We start from the raw sequence: 25,075 nt of genomic DNA on the forward strand, positions 1-25,075 counted from the left end.
GGACACCTCCACTTGGAATCGTCAGGCCGAGCGCAGGTGGCGGACCTCTGGGGCTGCACTGCACTGCACTGCACTAGAGTAGTTCGCCACGAGGGGATCGGGTAAATCTGGGGAGAAGTAGGGTCACCAAGATGAAGTGAAGGGGGGGGAATTTTATCAGATGAAACAAAACATCTGCACTCCGTATACAGAGCAGAGCCTCGAGAGCGTGTAAAAAATAGAAATAAAAATAGTAGCGATTCGGGTGGCGGGAAGTAGACCGGGCGGGTACCGTAAATTATTAAGGAGACGCCGCCTGACTTTGTGACTGTGACGCCTCCTCCGCTTTCGAAGGCTTTTCATTCCCCTCTCCATCGCCATCGTCTTCACCACCATTCCCCTTGGTTCCTTTCGTCTGATTCCCATCGCTATTGGGAAGACTGTACTCTCCTTTATCCACTAGATTCATATCTTCCCCTCCCTGTCAATCACTTGACAGCCATCGCCATCTCCAACCCCCTCCCCGGCGCTTCGCTTGTCCTCCCTTTCACCTCGTGGAGGCATTACCAACCACCCTCCCCTCACGCACTAGAGTTCCCATCGAACATCATCAACAGGAACTCTTCTGTCTTCCGGATGCCTCTGAATTAAACACTTGGAAATTTGCGACTACCCATTCCATCTCGTCGCTGTGGGTGCTATCCCCGCCAGGTTAGGGGGCACAGAAATCCCACCATTCGGCCAAATCGTCAAGGTCCTCGCCATCAGGGCTTTTCAGCTTTCTCTTCGACTTTCTGGATGATATTCCATCCATTACGATCCTATCTTTTTTAGTGCTTACGATCGCCCCGATCGCTTTCGCCGATTCATCATGCGGGAAGTCAACTTCAGCATCCCCAATGTGAACAAGGCTTCGGTCAACATCACAACCACCCTCTACGATCGAAGAGCCCTTGATTGCACATCCACTCTACCGTTAATCAACTCCCTTAATCATCTCGCATACCTCACAACCTCATCGGCTCGGATTCGGGATATTCTCACCGTCGATGGCGGTATCGAACGGCTCGTGTGCATCCTGAAGGAGGGCAGGAGCAAGGATTTGATGGAGATGTGGAAATGGAGTCTCGCTTTCCAGTGTGTCGTCAACATTGGAGTACGGGGCTCAGAGAGCGTGCGAACCAGAGTCGTTGAAGCCGATATGGTTCCCGTCATCGCCACCATCCTGGATAATTACATCAAGGTGGTGGACAAGGTCCGGTCCCGTGCCGATCCTGAACCTCACAAGCACTCGTCGAGTCGTCACTCCGGCAAGCCCAGTGCCTCTACCCGCGAGGTCGCTGGACGACCCGCCACTCTGGATGAAACTCCCAACGCCGAATCCCGCCCGTCTTCTCGCCGCCAAGCGCCTCCTCCCAGTATCGAAATTCCCCAGCAATACTATCAAGAGAACCAACCGACCGACTCTGATGCAATGGATGTCACCTCTCCTCCCCGCGCCCCTATGACCTCGCCCCCCAGAACAAAATACGCTCAGACCCGACGCTCACAACCATCGGGTTCACGACGCTCGATTTTCACGGACAAACCATCGCCTGCGAGCCATGCAACCGCTTGCCACCGCCGTTCCTTCGATCGATACCCCTGAGGGATTCGGTCTTAGGCCGGTGCGCGATGCGGAGCGTCTTCCTAGCATGCCTCCGGGGCTACAGACCGGCATTATCTCGCAACCCGACTCCCCAACAACCCCGAGCGGTCCAATTCTGTCTCAATCCCGAAGTGTCCCCCAAGCTGCCCCTCCCATCCCACGCCCTGCCATCCGCCAACAACTTTCTCAGTCGGGTGAATCGGACGATGCCAATGGGGAGGACTCGACGATGGGCGATGACAATGTCCTGGGACAGAACCCTGAGCCTATTGTTGGCCTGCCGAATCGGATGGAGATTGATAGTGTTGATGAGCAAGCCACAACAATGATTGATGATGTCTCTGCCGCACATGATCTGACTGTGACTGACCCCACGGCGGAAGGCCAAGAGGCTGAGACGTTCAACATCGCGCATCGCTCCACTGTTGATGGCAGCATCATCAACAACAATGGAAACACTCAAAACACTGGTGGTCTTGGCCTTTCCCCCGCCCAGGCCACTAACAACCCAAACTCTCCTACCCTCGCACCCAGTCCCTACGCTATGTATCTCCGTGATCGCAGCACGCCCGCCACCCAAGGAGTCTTGACGACTATGCCTCGGGACGAGGACGTGTTGATGTCATTGCAGCTCCTGGCTTATGTATCCAAGTACTGCAACCTTCGCTCCTACTTCCAACGCTCCCATCTCGTGCCAAAGCTCAAGATCGATCGGGAATTGCATCTGCTAGATGAGAACGCCGATCCTTCTACGCCAGTCGAGATATCGGAGGACGAGGATGAGTATCTGCTACCCGATGATGTCAACATCTTCCCACTGGTTGAGAAGTTCACTGTTCGACACCACTCCAAGGACATGCAGTACTGGGCTTGCGTAGTGATGAGAAACCTCTGTCGCAAGGACGAGTCGCGTGGTGGAATCCGTCAGTGTGCTTACTACAAATGTGGCAAGTGGGAGGAGTTCCAGCGCCAGTTCGCCAAATGCCGCCGCTGCCGCCGCACCAAGTACTGCAGCAAAGACTGCCAAAAGGCAGCATGGGTGTATCACCGTCACTGGTGCCACACGTCCCCTTGATACGACCCAACGACCTCGAAGGAGTTCCTTTTCTGATTTCCATGCATACTGGCTCGCATAGCGTCATATCCCTCACGCATCTCCCCGCTTCCCACATATTATTTCAAAGTCTTATGTCCCTCACTCGCACTCGCACACATGGCATTGCAAATTTGGCGGCGTTCCATTCAACCCCCGAAGATACCTTTTACATGTCGTCTTGACTTCTATTTTATTCCCAATATTCTTGATTTTTACCCGCACAGCTCCCTCTTCCATGGTTGTCTTTTACTGATGCCTGGTCCTTCATCCTGGAGCCTTTTCTCTTTTTCACATATCCCACCAGCCGTCATGAGTGTACATCTTTTTTTCATCCCAATATTTCCATCATATTGGCCTACGTTTCACCCATTCTGTCTCTTTTTTGACTCCTGTCAGCTTGTCTCACATACCTTAATTGTGTTATCACGAGTTTCTTATGTCCGTAGATGGACAACATCATCGACACGTCCGACCACCGCACGGTCCCTTGAAGCATTGATTCTCCTTTACCTCTCTCTTACTTACTGCACTCCCATCTATCATGTTACCTATGCTTGGAGGACTCGTCTTTGTGTCTTTGCACTTTGCCATCCCGGCACCGGCGTTCTTCTACACTCATTGGCCCGTCGTTTCTCTCAATGAATGAACCATCTGCATCTGAATTTACAATTTCTCTTCACGACCTCGTAGATCCTAGTACTAGCCACTAGCAAACCGCGATCTAGATCCGCTATCTATACGAGAATCTACCTTTACTCCTTCGTAAACCCATACGTAGCCGCCAGTCTCGACTCCAAATGCTCCGCCGCAGTCAAAGGTCTCTTCCCAGGCTCCAAAGTCCCCGCACCACCACCAAAGCCTACAACACCCACACCTCCAGCCTTAGCCCGATGGCCCTTAACAACCTCACTAGGCACAGGAACAAGCTCGGTCGCATCAACAGGATGACAGAAATAAACAAGCGTATACCGATCCTGCGGGTTCGGACTCCGCTGCTCCGCCAACGGGAACACAACCCGGTGCACGGTAGACTTGAGCAATCCATCCGTCCAGTAGCTAAGTAGATCTCCGATATTCACTAGGATAGGCGGGAAAGGGAATGCAGAGGCATCATTACCCGGGACGATGGGCACAGGTGCCCAGCTCCCATCCGGCGTGAGAATTTCCAGGCCCGGCTGGCCGGGTTTTTGGAAGAGGAGCGTGATGCTGCCGTAGTCGGAGTGTGCGCCAGCGCGGACGTCCTTGTCGTGCTTATAAGAGGCTGTTGCTGGGGAGAAAATTGAAGGGTAGTATAGGTAGCGCAGGATACTTCCTGTTGGTCCGCCGCTTGGGTCGTGGCGGGTTGTGAAGAAGTCTTGGGGCATCTAGGGATTTGGTGGGTTAGTTTGATACTCTCAGCTCAAGCTCAAGCCCAAATCCATATGTATACTTGGTTTTGTACATAGGCGATGATGATGATTATGATGATGGGATGAACGAACCTCAAGGCCCAGGGCGAGCAGGTTAAGAACTCGATTGCAGGTTTTATTGCAAAGGATAGCGAAGTCGCTGATTTCGGACTCGTGTGGTGCCAGGACTGGTGGGATAGGTTGTTGCGCTTTGCCGGCTTGGAAGTCACCGAAATTCATGGCTCTGTTTTGAGCATTCCTGTTAGTTGTATCTTGAGTGGGTATGAGGGTTGAGTGGGATCATACTCCTTGAAGTCACCAGTCTATGAGATATGATGAACAATTAGTAATTTATTCATTACAATATAGCAGGGTAAAAGAGGTGGATGTCAACTTACGCGCTGGTGCTCGGGGTCAAGGGTTTCTGTGTGCATGCCTGACCAGCCACGGTTCTAGTTTATTTAGTCAATGGTGTTTGATAACTCAACTTCAATGGTACTACTAGTACTTACATTAGGCGTGATACGGCATGTCTCCTTCTCCGTAGCGGGGGATGCAAAGAACTTCTTTGACTAGATGGAGGTCAGCGTCAAATCCTATAGAGATACTCGGGGATGCATTATCCATCCTTACCAGACCAAAGGCATGATCCACGTCTTTCGGGGTAAAGTCAGAGCCCTTGCTGTTCACATAGAGAAATCCATACTTGGCGGCGGCGTCGAGCATCGCCTTCCCCACGGCGGGGTCATGGGGATCGGAGATGTCAATGACCGGCAGTTCAATCGGTGCCGCAACGTCGATTTCGGCCATAATGAAGGGGTCAGAGAAGTTGTGGAGGGGTTGTTTAATAGAAGTGGGACTATCCGACTATCATATAGCTCCGAGTCTTGGTGCTAAGCTGCGCTAGAACGATATCGGTGGGAAGCAATCTCGGCCGACCTATTGCGGATCTGGCATATCTAAGAGCCGAGGATTGGGTCCCACGGTTTCCACAGGCGATATCCGACGTGCACAACCCCGCGATTATCTAGAATCGGGAGATGCTGTGCTCCGAACGTCCGAACTTGATGGTACTACTAGTAGTACCTACCAAGGTAGGTAAGTCTTGAACCTACTGCTACTAGTAGGTGGAAGTGCCGAGACATATAGTATCGGCTACTACCTAGGTAGGTTTCTGCAAAGTTCGTGAGTAGATAGCTTCAATATTTAGAGTAGTTCTACTAGTAGTAGGTACTAGTATCACACATAAGCCCTAGAAATCAATATCTCCAGGGCTAATACCAAATACTAGTAGTATGTTGATATCTTCCTACCTAGTATAGCATGACATCGATAGTACTAGTATGGATATCCTAGATTCTAAGCATCAGATCGATGAACTTGAAGGATATTAATAATTTCAGTTTTAGCTATAGGACCACTTCATACAAGTTTTCAAGAAACTCAATATATGTCTGGGATACCAATGGAAGTTGAAAGTATCCGAATAACTTGCTAGTTCAAATTCAAGTTCCAGCAAGGTTGATAGATTAGATCTTCCGTAGGGTTAGGGTAATACCAAGGGTACTAGTAAGCACTGGCAGGTAAATACTAAGCCTTCTCAAGATCTATGACGCCAAAAAGGGTAGATTCTAATATGAGCTAAGTCATACATTAACTGCATTTTGTCTAAGATCTAGTTTATTGCTAAAGGGATGTTCATTTGGTGAAATGTGGCATCTCAGTAGTACTAGTAGTCACACCTTTCACCCTTAGTAGAACACAAATAGAAAATACCGGAATTAAATAATTGTCCTATCCTTAGAGCTAACTCAAATAGTCTACAATGGTTAACTGTCTTACGAGGGAAGGGGTGTTTAAAAAAAAGAAAAGAGAAAAAAGAGAAAAACATTGGACCAGGCGCCAACTCCGCTTTCCCCCTCGACGTTTCGCAACATCGCGATCCTCAGCTCCCGCGACCTCCTCCTCCCCTCCCCCCACCACTTACCTGGGCATTATCATCATCACCCTCTCCCCAGCTCTCTATCTGGGTCTCAATGCTCGGTAGCTAGCTGTGCTTCTTGCCTCTCAGCTCCGCAACCATGCCAAGTAAGTCCTTCGCACCCTCACAGCCCTTCAGCGGATCCCTAACCAGTCATTTCGTCCTAGTCCGTCCCTTCGATGACTGGGTCGTAGGCCGCACCCAGTCCCTCCCCTTCTCGGCCCTCAAAGGTGCTGTCGTCGGTATCGATGCGTCGCATTTTATTGAGCAACATCTGATCAACGTTTCGACCCGCGAGGCCTTGTTGGGCGCACTGGGTGGTTTTCCGTTTGCCTTGAGAAGCAACATCGAGAAGGAGCTCCAGACCTTCAAGAATATCGGCGTCGGATGCATTTTTGTGTTCAATGGCCTAGAATTTGGAAAGAAGGATAACCTCACAGCCCCCCAGTCCGCATCCCGCTCCTACGCTCAAGCTTGGGAGCTCTATGATCAGCAACAGGCCGATCGGGTCGTTGACGCCTTCAGCAATGCCGGTATGATGACCACCCTTTTACTTGAACCAGCCAGCCCATGGACGAAACTTCCACCGGCGATGCTCCCCTACCACTTCTGGTCCCAGCAGGCGACTATACCAGACACTGACTATGACTATCGCGAACCAGGGACCCCTCCCCCGGAAACTCTCTACAAGTTCCTGCAGCGAATCTTGAACCAGAATGGTGTCTCTTTCATGGTGGCTCCCTACAGTGCTGCTGCTCAGGTAGGCCGGACACACGGGATTTGTGGTTTCTCGACTCAAGAGAGGTTCATTCCACTAACCAGATGAACTACCATAGCTCTCTTACCTTGCTCGCGGCGCCAATCCCGTCGTCGATGCCGTGTACGGACCATCCGAAGCCCTTTTGTTTGACCTAGAAAAGCTAGTGACCCGCATCGAAACGGAACCCGCACAATTTACATGGATCACGAAGCAGAATGCCCAGGAGGAACTCGGGCGCCTGACTAACGAGCAATTCCTCGATTTCTGTCTGCTCCTGGGCTCTCCCTTCCTGCGAGCTTGTCCTCTCTTTGAAAGTCCCGCCTTCCCCGGCAAAATTCCTTCCGTCCGTGATGCTTTGCCTATGTTTAACGCCACTGGGCGAAGTGCCCTGACACTTTGCGCCCAATACGAGGAAGATCGCCGCATGCAGGAACTTCAATACACAGACCGGTACAAGCGAGCATACATGATTGTGAAACATCACGTTTATATGGACATCGATGGCCGCGTTGGCCCTATGGACCAAGAAACGACTTCTTCGGATATGCACGAGCTCATCGGACAACGACTCCCCGAGGAGCTATACTTCTACCTCTCCAAGGGTCTTTTGGGCCCAGATGTCCCCAACTTCCTGACATCAGGTGAAGTGCGCATTTCATTGCCTTTGGGCACTGAAGATTCCGAAGTCTACCGTCAGCTCGTGGGTGACACCCTCACACCGATCCGATCGCAGTCAATCTGCCTGCTTGCCAATTCCCTCCACCGATTCTACCAGACCAAAGTAATCCATATTCGTCCTTGGTTTGATGAGAAATCAGAGAGAAACATCACCCTCAAGAATATCCCGTCGGTGAAGGAGACTATCCAAGCCTGGAAGATTTCTAGTGCCCAGCTGCCCGAGAGTGTCAAGAAGCTACAATTGCCTCGCGGATCCCTGAAGTATGCCATTCAAAGTGCTAGCACCTCGGATTTCACATCCAAGTCGTTTGCCACTAAAGAAACTCCCGTATGTTTTCATATACGCCTTTTTTTCTCCACGTACATAGCTAACTATGACTTTAGATCTTGTCGACGCAAGAAGACATATTATCCAACGTGATGTGGCGATTCTTGCAATTGCGTGGCTATATTGATGATAAGCACAAGCTGACCGTGTGGGGCAAATGTCTTGAACAAGCGCTGTCAAATGTGGACCCAGCGGACAACCTCGAGGTGGCCATTTTCATTGCCATTGAGATGCTTCGCATGGATCTCCTTAACACTAAACAATGGTTCTCCCATGTGTCCGGAGGACCAATGAGAGGGTCTGGTAAGTTTGGTCTGATGCTGTCGTGCTTGAGAATGAATGGAGCTAACTAGCCTGTGCTTTTTAGAGGAAGACAAGTCATTCAATATGCTGGTTTCCCGAGTGGCCTGCATTGCGAAATTGCAGCATAAGCCGATTGGCTACTCTGGTCCTTTGAGCCGACAACTTCTCTGTTACCGTTCTCTAATTTCGGAGGTGCGGTCTGCACTGAGAAATCTGATTGAGGTGGTACTGGCTGGTCTGTTCCTCAGCGGCGATGCCGACCGTGAACGTAATGACTGGACTGAATTGGCAATCAAGTATGTATCCCTTGATTTGCACCACCTCTGGAAGTATTTCTAACACCTTTATCTCCAGGCTTCCTTTTATTGACGATAATGACTGCGGCCTCGGTATCGCTGTCCGCACTTACCTGGATGACCTGCCTCTACAACCCAACCCCACCTCACCTGAGGCGCGGGCGGAAGTGAAGTCAAAGGGCAAGGAATGGTTCCAGCACAGCGAAAGCTTCACCGGCAACCTGGATCTTGCTTTCAAACTCTGGGATGCGGTCTACAAGGGAACCCAGAATGCCGGTAAAGAGGTTAAGGATGTGAAGCTGTGGAGTGATGCAAACACGTGGTTGTCGGAGCGCCGATGAAGGGACGAAGCCGAGACTAATAGCTATTCTGGCGTCCTCATCTCATCAGAGAAGTAAAGGCCTCTGCCTTCCGACCTCATGTCTTGCCGAGCTGGTTCTTTTAAGGCTGTTACATCGAAATATCAACGAGGGGATTTCGGGTCTACCATATCGACACGAACCGCACCCGAAGCGCCTCAGCCTCTTTGTGATTTGATGACTCCAGTAGGCTGCATGGATATCTTCAGCATGTACTAGTGGTGAATCCTCGTGTGTATTACTATCGACCTAGTCATCAACAATAAAAAGAAGAAAAGGCCCATTTGCGAGGAATATGAAAATCACCCGAGTAGGTAGTAATACATCAACAGCCTCGGGACCCGACTGTGTAGCCCGAAAATATTGTCCCTGGCCGCAGCTTGTATATTACGAGCTACATTGAGTACTTACTCGTATATGTGTAGCTACTAATTAGCTACTAGAGTTGGTGGTATGTAGTATGTAGTATGTAGTAGTAAAGGTCCGCGGTGTGGATGATCTGCGGAACTGCGGAGGCAAAGTGGCCTTTTCGGGTTGGGGTTGTTTTGTCATCATCCTTTGTCACCTTTCAATTCCACTGTTTTCCTCGAAGGAATTGGACCAACATACCTTCAACTCCATCTTCTTCACCAGAATCACACAGAAAATGGTTCGCTTGAGCTCCGTGCTGGTGGGCGCCGTTACCGCGCTCAGCAGCTTCACCAATGCAGCCTCCGTCGTCACCGACCTGATCCCCAGCAACTTCGACAAGGTCGTTCTTCAGTCCGGCAAGCCCGCACTAGTCGAATTCTTCGCCCCCTGGTGCGGTCACTGCAAGACCCTTGCTCCCATCTACGAGGAGCTTGCCCAGGTTTTCGCCCACGCCGAGAACAAGGTTACTGTCGGCAAGGTTGATGCCGATGAGCACCGCGAGCTAGGCAAGCGCTTCGGCGTTCAGGGTTTCCCCACCTTGAAGTGGTTCGATGGCAAGAGTGACAAGCCGGAGGAGTACAAGGGTGGTCGTGATCTGGAGAGCTTGTCCGCCTGGATTACGGACAAGACTGGCATCAAGCCCCGTGGCGCGCAGAAGGAGGCAAGCAAGGTTGAGTTCCTGAACGACGCTACCTTCAAGACTACCGTTGGCGGCGAGAAGGACGTTCTGGTCGCATTTACTGCGCCGTGGTGTGGCCGTGAGTTGAAGCCTTTCTTTGTTCCTACGAATCTTTGTATCGATGTGCCCTTAGCTGACTGTTTTGTTTTTACCCTATCTAGACTGCAAGACCCTCGCTCCGATCTGGGAATCCCTCGCCATTGACTTCGCCCTCGAGGAGAACGTTGTGGTTGCCAAGGTCGACGCCGAAGCTGAGAATGCCCGCACCCTCGCTAAGGAGCAGGGCATCACAGGATACCCTACCATCAAGTTCTTCCCCAGGGGAACTACCGAGCCAGAGCCCTACGCCAGCGCCCGTTCCGAGGAGGCTCTCGTTGAGTTCCTGAACCAGAAGGCCGGCACCAACCGCGCCGTTGGCGGTGGTCTGAACCAGAAGGCCGGCACCATCGCCGCTCTGGACAGCCTCGTTGCTGAATACGTGCCCACTCACAAGTTCGAGAAGCTGGCCGCCGAGATCAAGAAGGCTGCCAAGGATGCCCAGGACAAGTATGCCAAGTACTATGTTAAGGTTGCCGATAAGTTGAGTCAGAACCAGGAGTACGCTGTCAAGGAGCTGGCGCGTCTCTCCAAGGTCCTGGGCAAGGGTGCCTCTGCCCCCGAGAAAGTCGACGATATGGTCTCTCGCAGCAACATCCTCCGCGGCTTTGCCGGCGAGAAGGAGGAGGCTGGCAAGGACGAGCTGTAAAATACCTTTGTTTCGTCTTTATAAGTCTTAATTGACTTGGGTCTGAGGTATCCATGTTGAAATGGTGTTGAACTCGTGATCCATGATCAATAGCGCAATTGGAATTTTGCCACAAATCTTTCTTAGCATGATGTTGTATTTCACGAAGATTGAAGTACTGAATGAATCCCATCGGGTCTTGTCTCATTTGGCTATGAGGCCCAAATATGTATACAAAAAATGATATTGGACTCGGGACTCTCTCGTAGTCACATCTTCTAGATGCTTTGTCCTATCGGAATATAGGGTATCGTCGCAAAAAAATAAAAACTAGTAACATAACACAGGCTAACCATTATGTGGAGGCCATGTTCGTGTTAATGTAAGTGCCAGCACTAACCAGTTCCTTTCAAATCGCCACCTGGTTGCGCGTAGCATACTCCTCATTCGCACGCAGGCTTCTGTCTGGATTTCATTCTATTTAGTTGGTGTCGCCGATGTTGATTCGTTTGCAGATCCGGCCATAGAGGCCTCCAGCTCGTCCAGTCGACGGGTCATGTCGTCCACTAGGAGATAATAGTGAGCAATTGAACACGGTCATATATGATGGGCGCTAGCACTGCCAGGCAATAAGGACTAGCCGGAATGAGACATACATTTCCCAAAAACCTCCTTTGAGACATGATCGAACTTGCCCTGTAATTGATCGAGGAGCTCATCGACAGCCACAGTGAGCTGGCCTTGGGCATCGGAGTTCTGATATATCGGTGAGTTGGGGAAACATCGTCCAGTATTTGGTGTTGACAAACGGGTTGTGACAGGAAAGACTCTTCGGCAGACGTCTTTTCGGGAGAAGCTTCCTCAGCCATGGTGAAGTAGTTGAGTCCCTTGGACGTTGTATGTGTTATGCGGGCGCAAGACCATGGATCTTGGACCTTCGCATTCCCGCCGCAGTGGAAGGTCGATAAGCACGGAACATTTGTTGATCCGAGGGACCTTATCGCCAATCTAACCAAATTGGGACTGGTCCGAGTTCAAAAAAATCCCGTAGAAGTCGAGCCCGGCCGCTCTTCACACCCCCAATTGTCAACTCCAATTCCCCCACGACTAGACATCATGGTCAAACGAAGCAAGCTTATGCAAGCGCTTGACGCCCACAAGGGCCGCGACTATGATGCCGAAAAGCAGAAGAAGCAGGTCAAGGCTGCTGAGAAGCGAAAAGGTGTGAAGCACGAGCCTGCTACTAAGAAGAGCAAGAAGGCTGCGCCTGTAGACGAAGATATCGAAATGAGCTCCGGTGCTGAGGAGGATGAGGAAGTCCCCGAGGAAGACGAGGCTGAGGAGGCCGGCGACGACTCTGCCGAGAATGAGGATGAGGGCGAGGACGAGGACGAAGAAGAGGAGGAAGAAGATATTCCACTCTCAGACCTCGAAGAGGACGAGCGCGAGGATGTTGTTACCCACCAGCGCCTGACAATCAACAATGCCGCCGCCATCAATGCTTCCATCAAGCGCGTTTCCTTCATCACCAACCAGACCCCATTCTCCGAGCACAACTCCTTAGTGTCGCAAGAGCCGATCGATGTCGAGGACCCCAACGACGATCTCAACCGCGAGCTGGCTTTCTACAAGGTCTGCCAGGCCGGCGCTCTCCAGGCTCGTGGTCTGCTGAAGAAGGAGGGTATCTCGTTCACCCGCCCCGGTGACTACTTTGCCGAGATGGTCAAGAATGACGAACACATGGACAAGATCAAGAAGAAGCTATACGACGAGGCTGCCGGCAAGAAGGCCGCCGCCGAGGCACGCCGCCAGCGTGACTTGAAGAAGTTCGGCAAGCAGGTGCAGGTCGCCAAGCTGCAACAGAGAGCCAAGGAGAAGCGTGATACCATGGAGAAGATCAACACTTTGAAGAAGAGTAAGTTACAAACAAGCCCCGTCTGAGCCAATGATATCTTTCCTGGGCAAAAGAAAAGTTCTCGAACTAATATTTTCTTTTCTACTTTACAGAGCGCAAGGCCGATTCTTCTGCCCCCACCGATGACTCCAAGGATCTCTTCGACGTCGCCATTGAGGAGGCCGGCCAGCCCGAGCGCAAGCGCGGTCGCACTGACGGTGGTCCCAACAGACGTGCGAAGAAGGACCAGAAGTTCGGATTCGGTGGCAAGAAGCGACACATGAAGAGTGGCGATGCTGCCTCCAGCGGTGACCTGTCCAACTTTTCTCACAAGAAGATGAAGGCGGGTGCGAAGCGTCCCGGCAAGAGCAAGCGCATGGCCGGCAAGCGCTAAGGAAAGGATGCTTTCTGTCTGAGAGAGTAGAGGGAGGAGTGGAGAAGGGGAAGAGAAGAGGAGAGAAGAGCGCAGGGCTGAGTGTGACGAAGGCGCCAGCAAGCGCACCCAAAATTCCTAGGTGGTCATCCACCATTGCTTTGTGTAATATCTAGAAATACCTTGCATCTGCACATTCCTATTGAAAGATTGAAAATTCAAACAACCCCCACGTCGTAATTATCGTTCATACGAGTTCACGCCATCCGGCATCTCGTCGAGAAACAAGCGTCTTGGCTCTCGTGGCGAGGGCGCCGAATAGGAAATTGGTCTCTTATTATTAAATTATCCGATCAGATTAGATTTTGATGAATCCAAGGGTACCCTATACTTTCCATGATCCCCAATGTGACCCTTTAGACTCGAGAGTTTGTTCTAAATACCAACTAACTCGTCTTTTACCCCTCCTCTTTTACTCCTTGTAGCAAAGCTTCGAAGTCTGAATCACTTCACCATGGCCGAGTAGCGCTATCTGGCCGTTGGTCACCCCCAGTGGGTCGATGTTCGTGACAACCCTACTATCATATCATATTCATGACCGAAGTCCCCCACGATAGAGCAACTAAGTAAGGAACATAGATCTAGTTCCCCAATAATCTTCCCCCTAATACTCGCCGCGTGTCCATGAACCGAGACCGTCTGGAGATCGTTCCACAACCTGAGCTGAACATCCACGAATTTGATATTCCCGCACGAGATGGACATTCTATCTGCGTCCGAGCATACAAACAATCGGGTCAGATCGACCTGCCTCTCCTAATGTATCTGCACGGTGGTGGCTTTATTACAGGAGGCCTTGAAACAGACGATGTCTCATGTCGTGCGTTGGCAGCGCAGATTCCCGTACTTGTATTAAATGTCGAATATCGACTGGCGCCAGAGAACCCATTTCCAACTGGCCTTGAGGATAGTTTTGATGTCTTTCGCTGGGTAAGTGTTACATACAAACGAAAGCCACCTAAATTTGAGCAGAGAGCTGACTTCCATCCAGGCTGTCTCTCACGGATCCTCCCAGCTACCCATTAACCTGCAGCGAGGTTTCATTCTGGGTGGCACGTCTGCCGGCGCCAACTTTACAGCCGGCATTGCCCATCTTGCAGTGCAAGAAGGGTTGGCACCGGCACTGACGGGGCTATTGTTCTTGGCAGGTAGCTTCTGTCATCCCGATGTACGCCCAGAGGAGTATCGTGATCGGATCCTCAGTGTGGATGAGATCAACGATGCGCCGGGACTCACACGAAAATCCATTGACTATTTTGCGGCCAAGTATGGAGCTCCGCCAGAAGACAAGCGTCTCTCGCCACTTCTTTTTGAATCGCATGCCAATCTGGCGAAGAAGGCTATCTTCTATGTTTGTGGATGGGATCCCCGACGCGATGAGGCGTTGTTGTTCGTGGAATTGTTGAAGGAGGAAGAAATTGATACAAAGGCGTATGTCTATCCGGGACTGCCACATGGCTTCTGGACAACTTGCCCTGACCTAGATGTACCGAAGGATTGGCAGAGGGACTTGATCGAAGGTGTTCGATTCCTCTTGGAATAGTAGTAGTTCGGTAGTTTTGAATTTGGATGTGCTCTGAAGAGTATCTAGTTATGTGTACATGAATCAAGTAGTCTTTCGACAAAGAGCCCTGTGAGGGAGCAAAAAGGTAAATGAGAGATCGATATTCCAAGCATTTTTCATATAATATAGGCCAGCATATTCATCTTTTGAAATACGCATGGCTTTTTTACTCCTGATCCTCAGCCTCGGTCTTGGCGACTCTCTTCTCTTCCCATGCCTCGAGGAATTTCTGTACCTTGGGGCCCCAGACTTCCTCGCCCGCATCAAGATCCTTGTATTCAATAATATTTTCCGGCTCGAGGGTGTACTCAGCTTGTCGACTGCGCACAAGCTCGCTCATCAGAGCGCAGCTACCAACGGCCTTACCTAGATCGTGTGCAAGCGACCGCACATAAAATCCAGATGTCACAGTCATGGAGATCTTGACTGCGGCGGGCTGAGTCTTCGGCTGCTCTGTCTCAGTGGTGGGAGCTTTAGCTGTTGCGGGTTCTGGAACAGGAGGCTCAGCGGCAGCAGGCTGGGCGGCGCCATCCTCAGAGACCTTTTGCTTCTTGGTAGCATCTTGATCACCCTCCTTGGGAGAGTCCGCGGCAGGAGGTGACTTGCGTTTCGCAGACTGCGCCTCCGCGTTCTGGGAAGCTTCGCTCTCTGCCGAAGGGACCACCGGCAGCGTGGCATCCTGCTCGAGGAGTTTATCTGCGACGAGCTTCGCATCGCCAGAAATCTCTTCTTCCGGCCACTTGTGCTCGTGTGTACCAGGCTCATACCACTCGACGATGTCCATGTTCAAGACCTCCACTGGACGAGACTTGATCTCGATGGGCGGGGCCTTGCCCTCACGCGCATACTCGTACAATTTCTTGCCCTCCACCTTCAACGCCGAGAAGATCGGTGGGCGTTGCATGATCTTGCCGCGGAATTGCTCGAGAGCCTTCTCAACGGCCTCGCGCGTAATATGCTCGTAAGGTGCTCGGCGAACAATCTTGCCTAGTCGATCATAGGAGTCGGTCTCGGCACCGAAAATCACAGTTGTCTCGTAGGTCTTGGTGCATGCCAGGAAGTCGTTGAGCGACTTGGTACCCTTGCCCACGCCGGTAACCAGAACACCAGTCGCAAGCGGATCCAGAGTACCACCATGGCCGATCTTGACGTCTAATTTCTGAGTGCGCCGGCGCTTGCGCTGGTACTGGCTCTCACGCTTTCGACGGGCACGTTCCTCCTCCAGCCATGGCCTGAAGAGATCGGAAGGATTGAAGTGGTGTTGGAGCTTGCGAATCACGTCGGCCGAAGTAACGCCCTGTGGTTTGTGAACGGCTTGCAAAAGTCAGTTGTGAAGTTTCCAGGTTGGAGTGAAGGTAACTGAGGGGGTAAAGACATACCGAAAACGCCCTCGAAGATCTTCTCGCCAGACATTCTGTTTGTGCGGAAAGATCGAAGAACAGACGGGAATACCATCTGGTGTCTAGCTGTGGAATTGTCAAGAAGCTCAAGTTCGAAAGCGAATGGAGTCCGAAACTGACCCGGCGAGTCCTATGGGACGTGTAATTTTGGTATCGATAAGGTATTGGTAACTTACCGGCATCTCCCACTGCCACTGCCACTCCATTTCCAACTTAAGAAGGGACGACCCTAAGGAAAATACCTTGAATCAACAACCTGAACCTCATTCACACTTCTCTTCCCCGATCTCATCATCGTGGAAACCTCCCTTCTCCCCCAATCCACAATGCTGCGACCGCGATCATGACCTCCCGCGAAGAAACCGTCCTACCTCCCATTGATACCTCCATCGGCGACGAGAATGAGTGGCCCGAGTTCGAGCTCACCGATGCGAAGGTCTTGCGACCAGGGAAGATGCTTTACGCGAACCTGCTGGAGGCATCTGAGCAGACCCCAGTTCAAGTCATTGGCTGTCTAGAGCTCAAGAAGGGTCAAGAACAACTACGTGCGTCTACTTTCTTTTCCCTGTCTCAGTCCGCTTATCGCGACGGCGCACCGGCGCACGCGTCGTGAGTCGTGACTAGGGTATCAAGCTTGACTCTGTGGTTACTCATCCCATAATTCTCTAGTACTCGATCCCAAGAATCTCAACCCTCGCGTCATACTTGATAATGTCACACATTATGCCTACGGTCAGATGGAAGATCGAAGTGTTGAGCTGTGGGCTGCTGGTAAGTCGGGTTGGTACAAGGTCTCACCAGCCAAGCGATACCTACCGCATTTCAATCGCATCGTCCAGGCAGTCGACGCCTTTTATTTCTTGATGGATAAACACCAGCATGGCAGGAAACAACTCAATCCAACCTTCAAGAGTCTCTGCGAGCAGGTAAGAGCTCTCTCGTCCGACTCTGCGGGAGTGGCCCCCACTAACCAATCCCGATTGATCAGTATGTCTTTCACACACATGGTGCTTGTGAAACAGCGGTGGAATCAGCAGACGTGTTTATGGGACATTCTTCTTTTCTACTCCGCTGTATGATCGAAGAAGATGACGATGGCGATGTGGAATGGACCAAGACCAACATCTTCCTGCATCTCCGCAGGCAGTTTAAGGTGCGCAAAATAACACATTATACCTCTGCATTGCTACATGAACGATTACTGATTCATCTCATCCTTAAAAGCAGGATGAATACGAATCCCTTGTAGATCTTCATTCTCCTAGGAAGACAGATATGAACAATCTCTCGGAAGAACCTCAAGCGTCAACTCCGCGCCACGAACCCACTGCGATTGCGAAATCACAAGCAAATGTCGTGTATCAGCTGATTATGGAACTCAAGGATGAGGGTCACCTGGCGAAGCGTCGACTTCACATTGATCTTCTGACAGAACGCCTGTCAGAGAAATACTCTTTCAGCGAAGAGAATGCTCGCAAGATCGTCGCGGCGAGAGCAAATGCTGTGCTAGAGATGTTAGACGAAAACGACACGCCTAGCTTTAAATGGTCACGATACGTAATCCATCGAGAGCTTGTGAATGCTGCCTCACAAAACGTCACTTTACCGCCAGGCCTTCTCACGCCCTTACAATTGGCCGATGACTCCAGCGACGACGAACATCTAATAAGGACCCAAAAGTCCGTTCTCCGTCCGAAGGGGAATTCTTCCGTCTCTGGGAAAATCATGGGCAAACGTAATCGCAATGCCAATGCATATCAACAGAACACCCAGTCTGGCATCGAAGCTGATGCTGATGCCGGCAGCGAAGACGAAGAAGAGGATGAAGTTATGGAAGACGTCGAGACCCCGAGTAAGGTTCGGGGCCACGAGCTGATCCGAACACCTCTGGCATCTGCCAAAGCTCAAGATCGCTCATTCCTCGGCAATCCTCAATCCGCAGCCGCATCCCTTCTCAAGAGTGTTCTTTCCGCAGATGTACCAAAGACATCATCTGCGCTTGCATCCAAAGCAACAAATGGAAGGTTGAGCTTTGGCATTGGCCGACCCCCGAGCGGTGAAACGAATGGCCTGGTCGAGCCTGAAACATGGACATGCCGTATCACTGGATGTTCTAAGACTATTACCAGCAAAGGGGAAGAGCGCAAGCAAGAGATCTCCGATCATGGTGGGGAGCATGATTGGGATTTCCAGATGCAAGTTGAATTGGTCGAAGCAGAGCGCCGCCTGCAACCAAATCACCCTGTCAGCAATATGATGCAGTATCTGCTCAACCAACACAACCAACAGATGCGTGCGGCGTTCCCAGAAATCTACCCACAAGAGGTAGTAGTGAATGAAACGGCCGACCAATCTGACACCACCTCCATCGATGAGGAGCATATCCCCGAGCCAGAGCCAAACCACGACCTGTCTGCTGAATTAGACCTGAGTGTAAATGGACATACAACCTGAAGGTGTTGGAAATGACCAACCATCCTCACGATCATGATGTACCGAATTTTCACGACTACCGTACGAAATACCACCGCCAAATAGGCTTATGGTGACGCCGAGCCTTTATTTGCTGTTTGGAAAGGTACGCCTTGACATCGTTTTTGTATAACAGGTTCGAGTCTAACACCCCATTTGCAGATCCACAGCTGTACACTATTTTCCAAATCAATTTGAATCCCATTTATGCTAAATGGTCCCTGAGATGGTCTGCGTATTTCCTGGGGGTTGTGCCCTGCAAGTTCGCCCATGTAACCCTACCCCAGGGCAACTACTTCGTCCCGAAGATACAACGTGAATAGCCTACCAGTGCCTTGTTAGGTATTCTGGGGGATAAAGAATTGCACCGAGTGGTTGAGATACGCTACTATAGTACTAGTACTACCTAAGTACAGGTATAGAAACAATAAATTCACAGGCAAATTCTTCTTCCACTAATCGTGAAATTTGCTCGAAAGAGCGAGACAAGTATGGTATGGTCATACAATGTACAATTCCGCACAAGGCCACTGCTTCCAGTTGCGGTTGCGGCCATACTATCCCAGGAAAGAGTAGCCAAGGCCCGGCGGGTCATTGGGAAGGAGAAGCTATTGAATACAAACTCCCGGACCCAAGAGGGTCGATGCAAGACAGAGCGCACGTTCTGACTTCACCTATTCATGGATTTGGGAGGAGAGGTTGAATGAGAGAAGGAAAAGAAGCTTTTTGACTTGGAGGGGTATACCACGAAAACATGCCACATATATCACGCACATACAGGATGAGGACGAGAGAGAGAAAAATGAAAAATGAAGGAAAGAAGAAGAAGAAAAAGATAGAAGGGAGAGACGGAGAGATGAAGGTCGGTGAAAAGAAATATGAAAGGTTAGTGCAGGAATGTGAGGCAGGAACGCAAGGTCTAGCTGGTTGAGATGGAAGGAAAATGAAATCGCGTATGCAGAAAAAGATCATAGACGTAATGATCAATGTGTTTAAAAGGATATGAGAGGGGAGGAAGAAGAAGAGAAATGTAATCAAGGAATCCTGTCCTCAAAAGATCGGGAAGGAATCATTGTTGATGAACAATGTGAGCGTCGACAAGGGCTGGGACCGCGGAGTTAGCAAATATAAAACGAATTAGGCGTAGTGATTAAGATTGACTTACTCTGAAGTGCAGACGATTGTCCCTGTCGCGATTCGCAGGCGCACTGAAGGGTGCTGCCATCCAAAAAGTCCAGCAAAATGCTGTTAGGCAGCTCTTGCATGTCCTCGTCAGGAAGACAGGGAGTTCGGAACTCGCTAAGATGGTATCGCTTGGTCATGTTGCGAGCAGTGGCATCAGTAGTGCCAGGCGCCAGAACAAGGAATCCGTTCTCGTCGATGCGCATTACTCGGCGCTTCCAAAGGAGGGTATCGGGGAATTGCACGTTGACTTCACCAATTTCGATAGGGTTGGAGAGATGGCCATGGGATGGCGAGGGGGAAATAGCAGACTCGTGTACAGAGATAGGGTCAATGTCTTCCTCCTTCACTGGCGGGGACAAGGCTCCGATGATGCTACGACGAGAGTTTGAGGTGATGGAGGAGACGCGACGCATGAGGCGCGAGGCGCGAGAGCCCTTCTTTTCATCAACAGGTGAGGAAGAGTTCAAGTTCTCCTCGGTCCTAGAGCGCGAAGACAAGGAAAGTCGACTGCCTGGACGGGAATTTGGGGTAGCAAGTCGGCCGGACCCAGCAGATGAAATCGACATGCTGCGGTCCTCCGGGCGATTGATAGCAGTCTCGGAGCTCGTGTCTTGAGATAGAGGGGGCTCCGAGGTCTCATGCTCCACAGTCAGTGGACTGGCCTGGAGATTGAGAACATCGGACTCCGAAGGCTCCAGTCCAGAAGAGCCGGGAGATAAATCTGAGTCGCGGACTATACGAGCCGTCACTGAGATTGAGTTGGTGCGGCGGGTACTAGTGGAGGCAGAACGCGAATCCTGGCGGCTCAGGCTTGGTGCGCGAGAAAAGTCCGGAGTGCTGCCACTAGGGATAGAGATCGATGCACGCTTGCGCAAGTTCTCGAAAGACGGCGAGGCTGAAGGGGCCGTCACAGTGACTGTTGAACCAGCTGGAGCGCCTTCACGGCTAGAGAACTTCTCCAGTGCCTTGATACGAGACGAAATGCCGGAAGATACGTTGATTTTCTTGGCCATCATCACCGGGGTCGGAGGGCCGTTCTCAGGATAGGAGCTAGATGCGGACCTGCCCACTTGTAGTGCCTGTAGAGCGGAAGGAGAAGCAAGGCCGTGTGGGCTGGATACAGCGCGGGAGCCTCTCCAGGAGTTCTCACCACCGTTGGGCGACTTGACCGAAACTGGTCTGGCCTCCTGCACGGTAGCCGATCGGAGCTCTTCCATGAAAGAATCGTCCGACAGGAGATTGTCGTCGTCAGAGAATTCGTGGGTTGGGACGTGGATGGGCTCCAGGTGAATATTTCGCCTTTGGTCTAGAGGAAGCGGCTCCGTCTTGGGGCTAGGGGACTCTTCGGGGGCAGCTTCAATCGACACCGAGACGGGCGCGACCGAGGCCTCCAATGGTTCAGCCACGGGGTTTTGTAACGGGCTTGTGGAGAATGATATGGCAGGCAGGGTAACTGGTTCAGTGGCCTCCGGTAGGGTAGCTTCGACGGCTTCAGCCTCCTCTAACTGCTGATCTGCCGCCAGTGAAACTTGGGGTTGTTGGAAAGGAGCGGCTCCTGGTTCAGGCTTCGGGTCTGAAACTTCGGCCGACTCCCTGTCAAGTGGAGATTCGGCAGAGACGCTAGGTGGGACTAGGTCACCCTTAGTCTCGTTTTGGCCAAGGATTGCGGAGTCTTCTTGATCGGCGCCTGTTTCATGATCAAGGACCGTCTGTGGAGTCTCGGATTGGGCATCTTCAAAAACCGAATCAATATGCATAGTAGAGAATGTGGTATCGGCACTAGGCTCCGAAGTATGTGATGAGGGTTCGCCCTCGGAATCTGATTCGGGTACAGAAGTGGAGGATTCTGGGGCAGGAGTTTCCACAGCGGGCTCTTCGGATTGGGAAGGCTCGTCGGGCTTGCTAGGTTCCTCAGGATGGGTAGGCTCCTCGGGCTTAATAACCTCCTCTTCTTTAATGACTAGTTCACGGACTGAAGTCAGAGATTCCTCTTGATCGATAGGAGCCTCTTCCTGAACTGGTAATTCTGGAGCCGAAGAGGGCTCAGGGACGGGCTCAACAGCTGGTACTTGCGGTTCTGCTTGGGTTTCCACAGGACCCTCGAGACTTGGCTTAGCTGCAAGCGGTAGAGACTGGTCCACAGATGGCTCTTCCTCCGTGGCAGGCAGAACTAGAGCCGAGGCGGGCTCAGTGACGGACTCAGTGACGGGCTCAGTAGCTGGCAATTGCGGTTCTGCTTGGGTTTCAACAGAACTCTCGAGGCTTGGCTTGGCTGCTAGCGATAGAGACTGATCCGCAGATGGCACTTTCTCTGTGACAGGCTGCTGTTTAACCTCTGGCTTCTCCGGCTCGGCCTGCTGAAACTGCGGATTGACGTTTTCTTTATTGCCCTCGTAGGTTTTGGCAGCCAGTTCCTCCGCTTTGGGCTGCTCCTCTACTTCTGGTATATTTTGTTTCTTCTTGTTCTCTGCCCGCTTCGCCATGTTTTTCTTTCTCTGTTGCAGCGCCTTCATCAAACGTTCCTTCTCGGGAGTCAATCCAGACGATGTTGACAATGCACCCAAAGACTTGGCGCCGGGGGATAGTTGGGGCCTGGAGATAGGAATCGAAGGCGGAGGAACAAGCAGGGGAGGAATTGGTGGAGCTCGGCTGTTGGGTCTACTTGCGAATGAACTTCCTTGGGAGCGTGGACGAGGGGGGTCGGGGGCGGCGTTGTTCGATTTCCGGACCGAAGATGAGCGCATGTTGGATGGTAAGGATGCGACGGGCCGTTGATCTGGGTTCCGCGAACTCCCCGCAGTACGAGGCCGTCCACTTTGATCAACAGACGGACGTGGACCTAACTTGACCTTTGGAGAGTAGCCCGCTGCCCGTTCCAATTCCCTGAGCGAGGGTCTTGCGGACTGGGTTGACATTCGTGCTTCCTCCGATGGCCGAGGAAACTCATCCAGAATGTTGCGATACTTTGTATATTCCGAACCAGAATCGGGTGATCTGGGGGACGTGGTCACCGATTGTGTTTCACTGGGGCTTCTTCCACGGGAGTGTGATCTTGAACTCGCTCGGGACGGTGGGGGCCGTAAATCGGGTGACGATGTTTCAGGGCCAGGAGACGTTGTCGTTGTAGGGGGGGATGTTGGCGGCGGCGGCGGAGATGTGGCTGTGGGTGGCACCACTGTAGCCTCTGATTTTTGACTGCCCGATCTTTGACGGGCCTCGGACCTTGGAGGTGCCACTGGGTATTCTTTTGTCTCTTCCTTTAATCCATTCTCGTCGGCATCCTCGGTGATCTCCATCAGTCGACGGCGACGCAGGGAGCTTGACGAAGAAGTGATAGACCCAGAAGCAGTGTGAAGAAGGCATGCTGATGACAAGGAACTCTCGTTGAGATCCGACGCCTGGGTCAAAAGGAGGACGGTGTCGTTTGGCGTGAACTTATCGGTAACGGATTGAAATTGAACATTGCTGCGGGCTGTAGTCGAACATTCCAGTCAGACGATCCACTCGCACGAAGAGTAATCTCGCATTTCCCCTTGACCTTGACCTACCTTGAATCAACCGTGACAAGCCCTCGGGCATGTACCGCAGAATCACCTTCCTCCGCCGGTAATGCAGGAAACCGTATAGCGGTGACGTTTCCTCGTAGTTGTCGATGGCATTGCGTACCTCGGGGACCCCGCCGGTACCTCGATGAAGGAGATCGACCTTATCCCTAGAGATATAGTGTAACAGGAACCTGAGGGAAGCAACGGGTTAGCGATGTCCAAATACAATTTTCATGTTGACAGATTGCGCGGCGCGTTGGGCGCAAAAGGGGGCCACTTGACAAGACGGGAGAAAGTAGGGGACTTACCATCCGCCGGCGTCGGCCAGTGCACTCTGGTAGGCTTCGACGATGACGGGATTCTCTAGCCCATTGAGAGACATGGCGCGAACGACATGGAGGCAAGTCGAAAGCGTGAGTTGAGGAAGGAAAAGGAGGGGAGCCGAAGTCTGGAGGTGTCTGGACGCTAGGCACACGGACACTAGGAGCAGGCCAGAGGAGCCAGGGCCACGGGTTAGAGATCTCGAGATCGAGAATCAGTCCAATCACGAAGGCTCGGGAGGAGCGAGAGGGGGCCAACAGTTGAATTGTCTGATAGGCTCTGCGGCGCGAACCTCTGTGGATGGTACCTTGTTGGGTTTCAGGGGGACCATCCGTTCGGTGGTTTGACTCCACTCGCGGCTATCCCAATTTAAGTGGGCAAGCTGAAACACTCGCTCGGAGTCCGTTCTCTTTATAGCATGGTTGAATCCTATCTGTCAGTGAGCCTTGTTGTTGTGCTGGTAGCCCTGTTCGTATGCGCATGACAGGACAGGGCAGGATAGGTCCGGGACAAGGTTGCTGGTAGATGTATGGCAGTACATATAGTACAGTGTACAGAGTACAGTGTACACAGTGATACTTACTTGATACCCCTAATTAGCTAATTAGAGTAATGCATGCATTATCCCATACCAGTGATCATAGTGATCATAGTGATCAGTGGATTCACCATTGTATGCATATGCATAGAGATACTTCCTCTTCATCCATGGGTATCCTAGGGATATAAACTTATCAACTGATCAATTTCTCCCGCGGATCCCCGCCTCGTCCTGAGGACACTCGGCGACCCCCGATGGCGGGGACCCAAGAACCATTTCTACTTAATACCAGTATTCCACGCACTGCAATTATTCTCTTTTACTCGATTTGACTTGACTCGCCCCCCTCATCCTCATCATGGACCTCCCCGCTCTCCCCTCGCTCCCCTCGTTGCCACAGGAGGCCCAACTGCGGGTGCTGGACACCCTTTTCGAGCCCTCCCCCCGAACTCCACCAACTGATGCTGCCTTTACTGGCGAACCAGACCTTCAACTCTTACGCGTCACTCATCGATGCCGTTGGGGGGCCGCATGTCCGCCCTCTCCGCCGCCAACTCCCCCACTGACCGGAATGTTCTATTCGGCATTCTGGGCTCGCACCCTCGGCTCGGACGGCCCGCCGCTAACCCCGAGCATCTCAGCGAACTGAGCAAAAAGGAACAGGCCCAGCTGCAGACCGGCGCCGAGGAACAAGCCGAGAAATTGCGCGAATTGAATGCCGAGTATGAGGAGCGATTCCCCGGACTGCGCTTTGTGTAAGCCCCTCCTCCCCTCCTCCTCCCTCTCCGATCCTTTCCTCTTTTCTGACAGCGCCGATCTTCTCCGGTTCCAGGTCCTTCGTCAACGGTCGCACTCGCGATGTGATCATGGTGGAAATGCGTCAACGTATTGACCGAGGAGACAATGACCGGGAAATTGCGGAGACCATCCAGGTATGTGTCGACAAGCTAAAGGAAGTCAAAAAGTCAAACTAACACGAATAGGCCATGTGTGATATTGCAAAGGATCGAGCACGTAAACTACAGGCGCGCATCTAAAAAAGATATACCGAGAGATACCCCAATTCCAATCTATGTATTTACGATCATGC

General features: G+C 51.7%; 11 protein-coding genes across 11 annotated transcripts; 7 read left to right on the top strand and 4 right to left on the bottom strand.

Moving 5' to 3' along the window:
- Positions 1-850: 850 nt before the first annotated feature.
- samB (MYND-type zinc finger protein MUB1) lies at positions 851-2,702 on the top strand (the record flags this gene model as incomplete). The annotated part of the gene is made up of 2 exons (XM_057269871.1): positions 851-1,538; positions 1,582-2,702. The coding sequence occupies 2 exons, from the start codon at positions 851-853 to the stop codon at positions 2,700-2,702; spliced, it is 1,809 nt and encodes a 602-aa protein (XP_057117045.1).
- A 773-nt stretch (positions 2,703-3,475) lies between these two features.
- On the bottom strand, positions 3,476-4,921 carry N7481_010653 (uncharacterized protein; the record flags this gene model as incomplete). Its single annotated transcript, XM_057269872.1, has 6 exons — positions 3,476-4,087; positions 4,205-4,355; positions 4,418-4,434; positions 4,510-4,563; positions 4,624-4,683; positions 4,745-4,921. The coding sequence occupies 6 exons, from the start codon at positions 4,919-4,921 to the stop codon at positions 3,476-3,478; spliced, it is 1,071 nt and encodes a 356-aa protein (XP_057117046.1).
- A 1,271-nt stretch (positions 4,922-6,192) lies between these two features.
- On the top strand, positions 6,193-8,798 carry N7481_010654 (MKT1 family protein; the record flags this gene model as incomplete). The annotated part of the gene is made up of 6 exons (XM_057269873.1): positions 6,193-6,199; positions 6,260-6,852; positions 6,929-7,858; positions 7,915-8,161; positions 8,226-8,457; positions 8,516-8,798. The coding sequence occupies 6 exons, from the start codon at positions 6,193-6,195 to the stop codon at positions 8,796-8,798; spliced, it is 2,292 nt and encodes a 763-aa protein (XP_057117047.1).
- Positions 8,799-9,462: 664 nt separating this feature from the next.
- Positions 9,463-10,651, top strand: N7481_010655 (protein disulfide isomerase family protein; the record flags this gene model as incomplete). Its single annotated transcript, XM_057269874.1, has 2 exons — positions 9,463-9,985; positions 10,068-10,651. 2 exons carry the CDS (start codon positions 9,463-9,465, stop codon positions 10,649-10,651), a joined length of 1,107 nt encoding a protein of 368 aa, XP_057117048.1.
- A 456-nt stretch (positions 10,652-11,107) lies between these two features.
- N7481_010656 (heat shock factor-binding 1 family protein) lies at positions 11,108-11,499 on the bottom strand (the record flags this gene model as incomplete). Its single annotated transcript, XM_057269875.1, has 3 exons — positions 11,108-11,196; positions 11,287-11,386; positions 11,440-11,499. The coding sequence occupies 3 exons, from the start codon at positions 11,497-11,499 to the stop codon at positions 11,108-11,110; spliced, it is 249 nt and encodes an 82-aa protein (XP_057117049.1).
- Positions 11,500-11,746: 247 nt separating this feature from the next.
- Positions 11,747-12,918, top strand: N7481_010657 (EBP2 family rRNA-processing protein; the record flags this gene model as incomplete). Its single annotated transcript, XM_057269876.1, has 2 exons — positions 11,747-12,545; positions 12,638-12,918. 2 exons carry the CDS (start codon positions 11,747-11,749, stop codon positions 12,916-12,918), a joined length of 1,080 nt encoding a protein of 359 aa, XP_057117050.1.
- A 663-nt stretch (positions 12,919-13,581) lies between these two features.
- On the top strand, positions 13,582-14,500 carry N7481_010658 (alpha/beta hydrolase; the record flags this gene model as incomplete). Its single annotated transcript, XM_057269877.1, has 2 exons — positions 13,582-13,887; positions 13,949-14,500. 2 exons carry the CDS (start codon positions 13,582-13,584, stop codon positions 14,498-14,500), a joined length of 858 nt encoding a protein of 285 aa, XP_057117051.1.
- Positions 14,501-14,687: 187 nt separating this feature from the next.
- N7481_010659 (pseudouridine synthase PUS4) lies at positions 14,688-15,934 on the bottom strand (the record flags this gene model as incomplete). Its single annotated transcript, XM_057269878.1, has 2 exons — positions 14,688-15,835; positions 15,901-15,934. 2 exons carry the CDS (start codon positions 15,932-15,934, stop codon positions 14,688-14,690), a joined length of 1,182 nt encoding a protein of 393 aa, XP_057117052.1.
- A 330-nt stretch (positions 15,935-16,264) lies between these two features.
- Positions 16,265-18,375, top strand: N7481_010660 (uncharacterized protein; the record flags this gene model as incomplete). The annotated part of the gene is made up of 4 exons (XM_057269879.1): positions 16,265-16,466; positions 16,591-16,847; positions 16,910-17,074; positions 17,146-18,375. The coding sequence occupies 4 exons, from the start codon at positions 16,265-16,267 to the stop codon at positions 18,373-18,375; spliced, it is 1,854 nt and encodes a 617-aa protein (XP_057117053.1).
- A 1,136-nt stretch (positions 18,376-19,511) lies between these two features.
- Positions 19,512-23,505, bottom strand: N7481_010661 (uncharacterized protein; the record flags this gene model as incomplete). Its single annotated transcript, XM_057269880.1, has 3 exons — positions 19,512-23,050; positions 23,127-23,314; positions 23,432-23,505. The coding sequence occupies 3 exons, from the start codon at positions 23,503-23,505 to the stop codon at positions 19,512-19,514; spliced, it is 3,801 nt and encodes a 1,266-aa protein (XP_057117054.1).
- A 993-nt stretch (positions 23,506-24,498) lies between these two features.
- N7481_010662 (2-oxo-4-hydroxy-4-carboxy-5-ureidoimidazoline decarboxylase) lies at positions 24,499-25,022 on the top strand (the record flags this gene model as incomplete). Its single annotated transcript, XM_057269881.1, has 3 exons — positions 24,499-24,740; positions 24,818-24,917; positions 24,969-25,022. 3 exons carry the CDS (start codon positions 24,499-24,501, stop codon positions 25,020-25,022), a joined length of 396 nt encoding a protein of 131 aa, XP_057117055.1.
- Between the last annotated feature and the right edge of the window lie 53 nt (positions 25,023-25,075).

Source organism: Penicillium waksmanii, assembly GCF_028829765.1.
Source record: "Penicillium waksmanii strain IBT 27052 chromosome Unknown utg000009l:1.0-4314994.0:1.0-4318279.0, whole genome shotgun sequence".
Taxonomy (NCBI): Eukaryota; Fungi; Ascomycota; class Eurotiomycetes; order Eurotiales; family Aspergillaceae; genus Penicillium; species Penicillium waksmanii.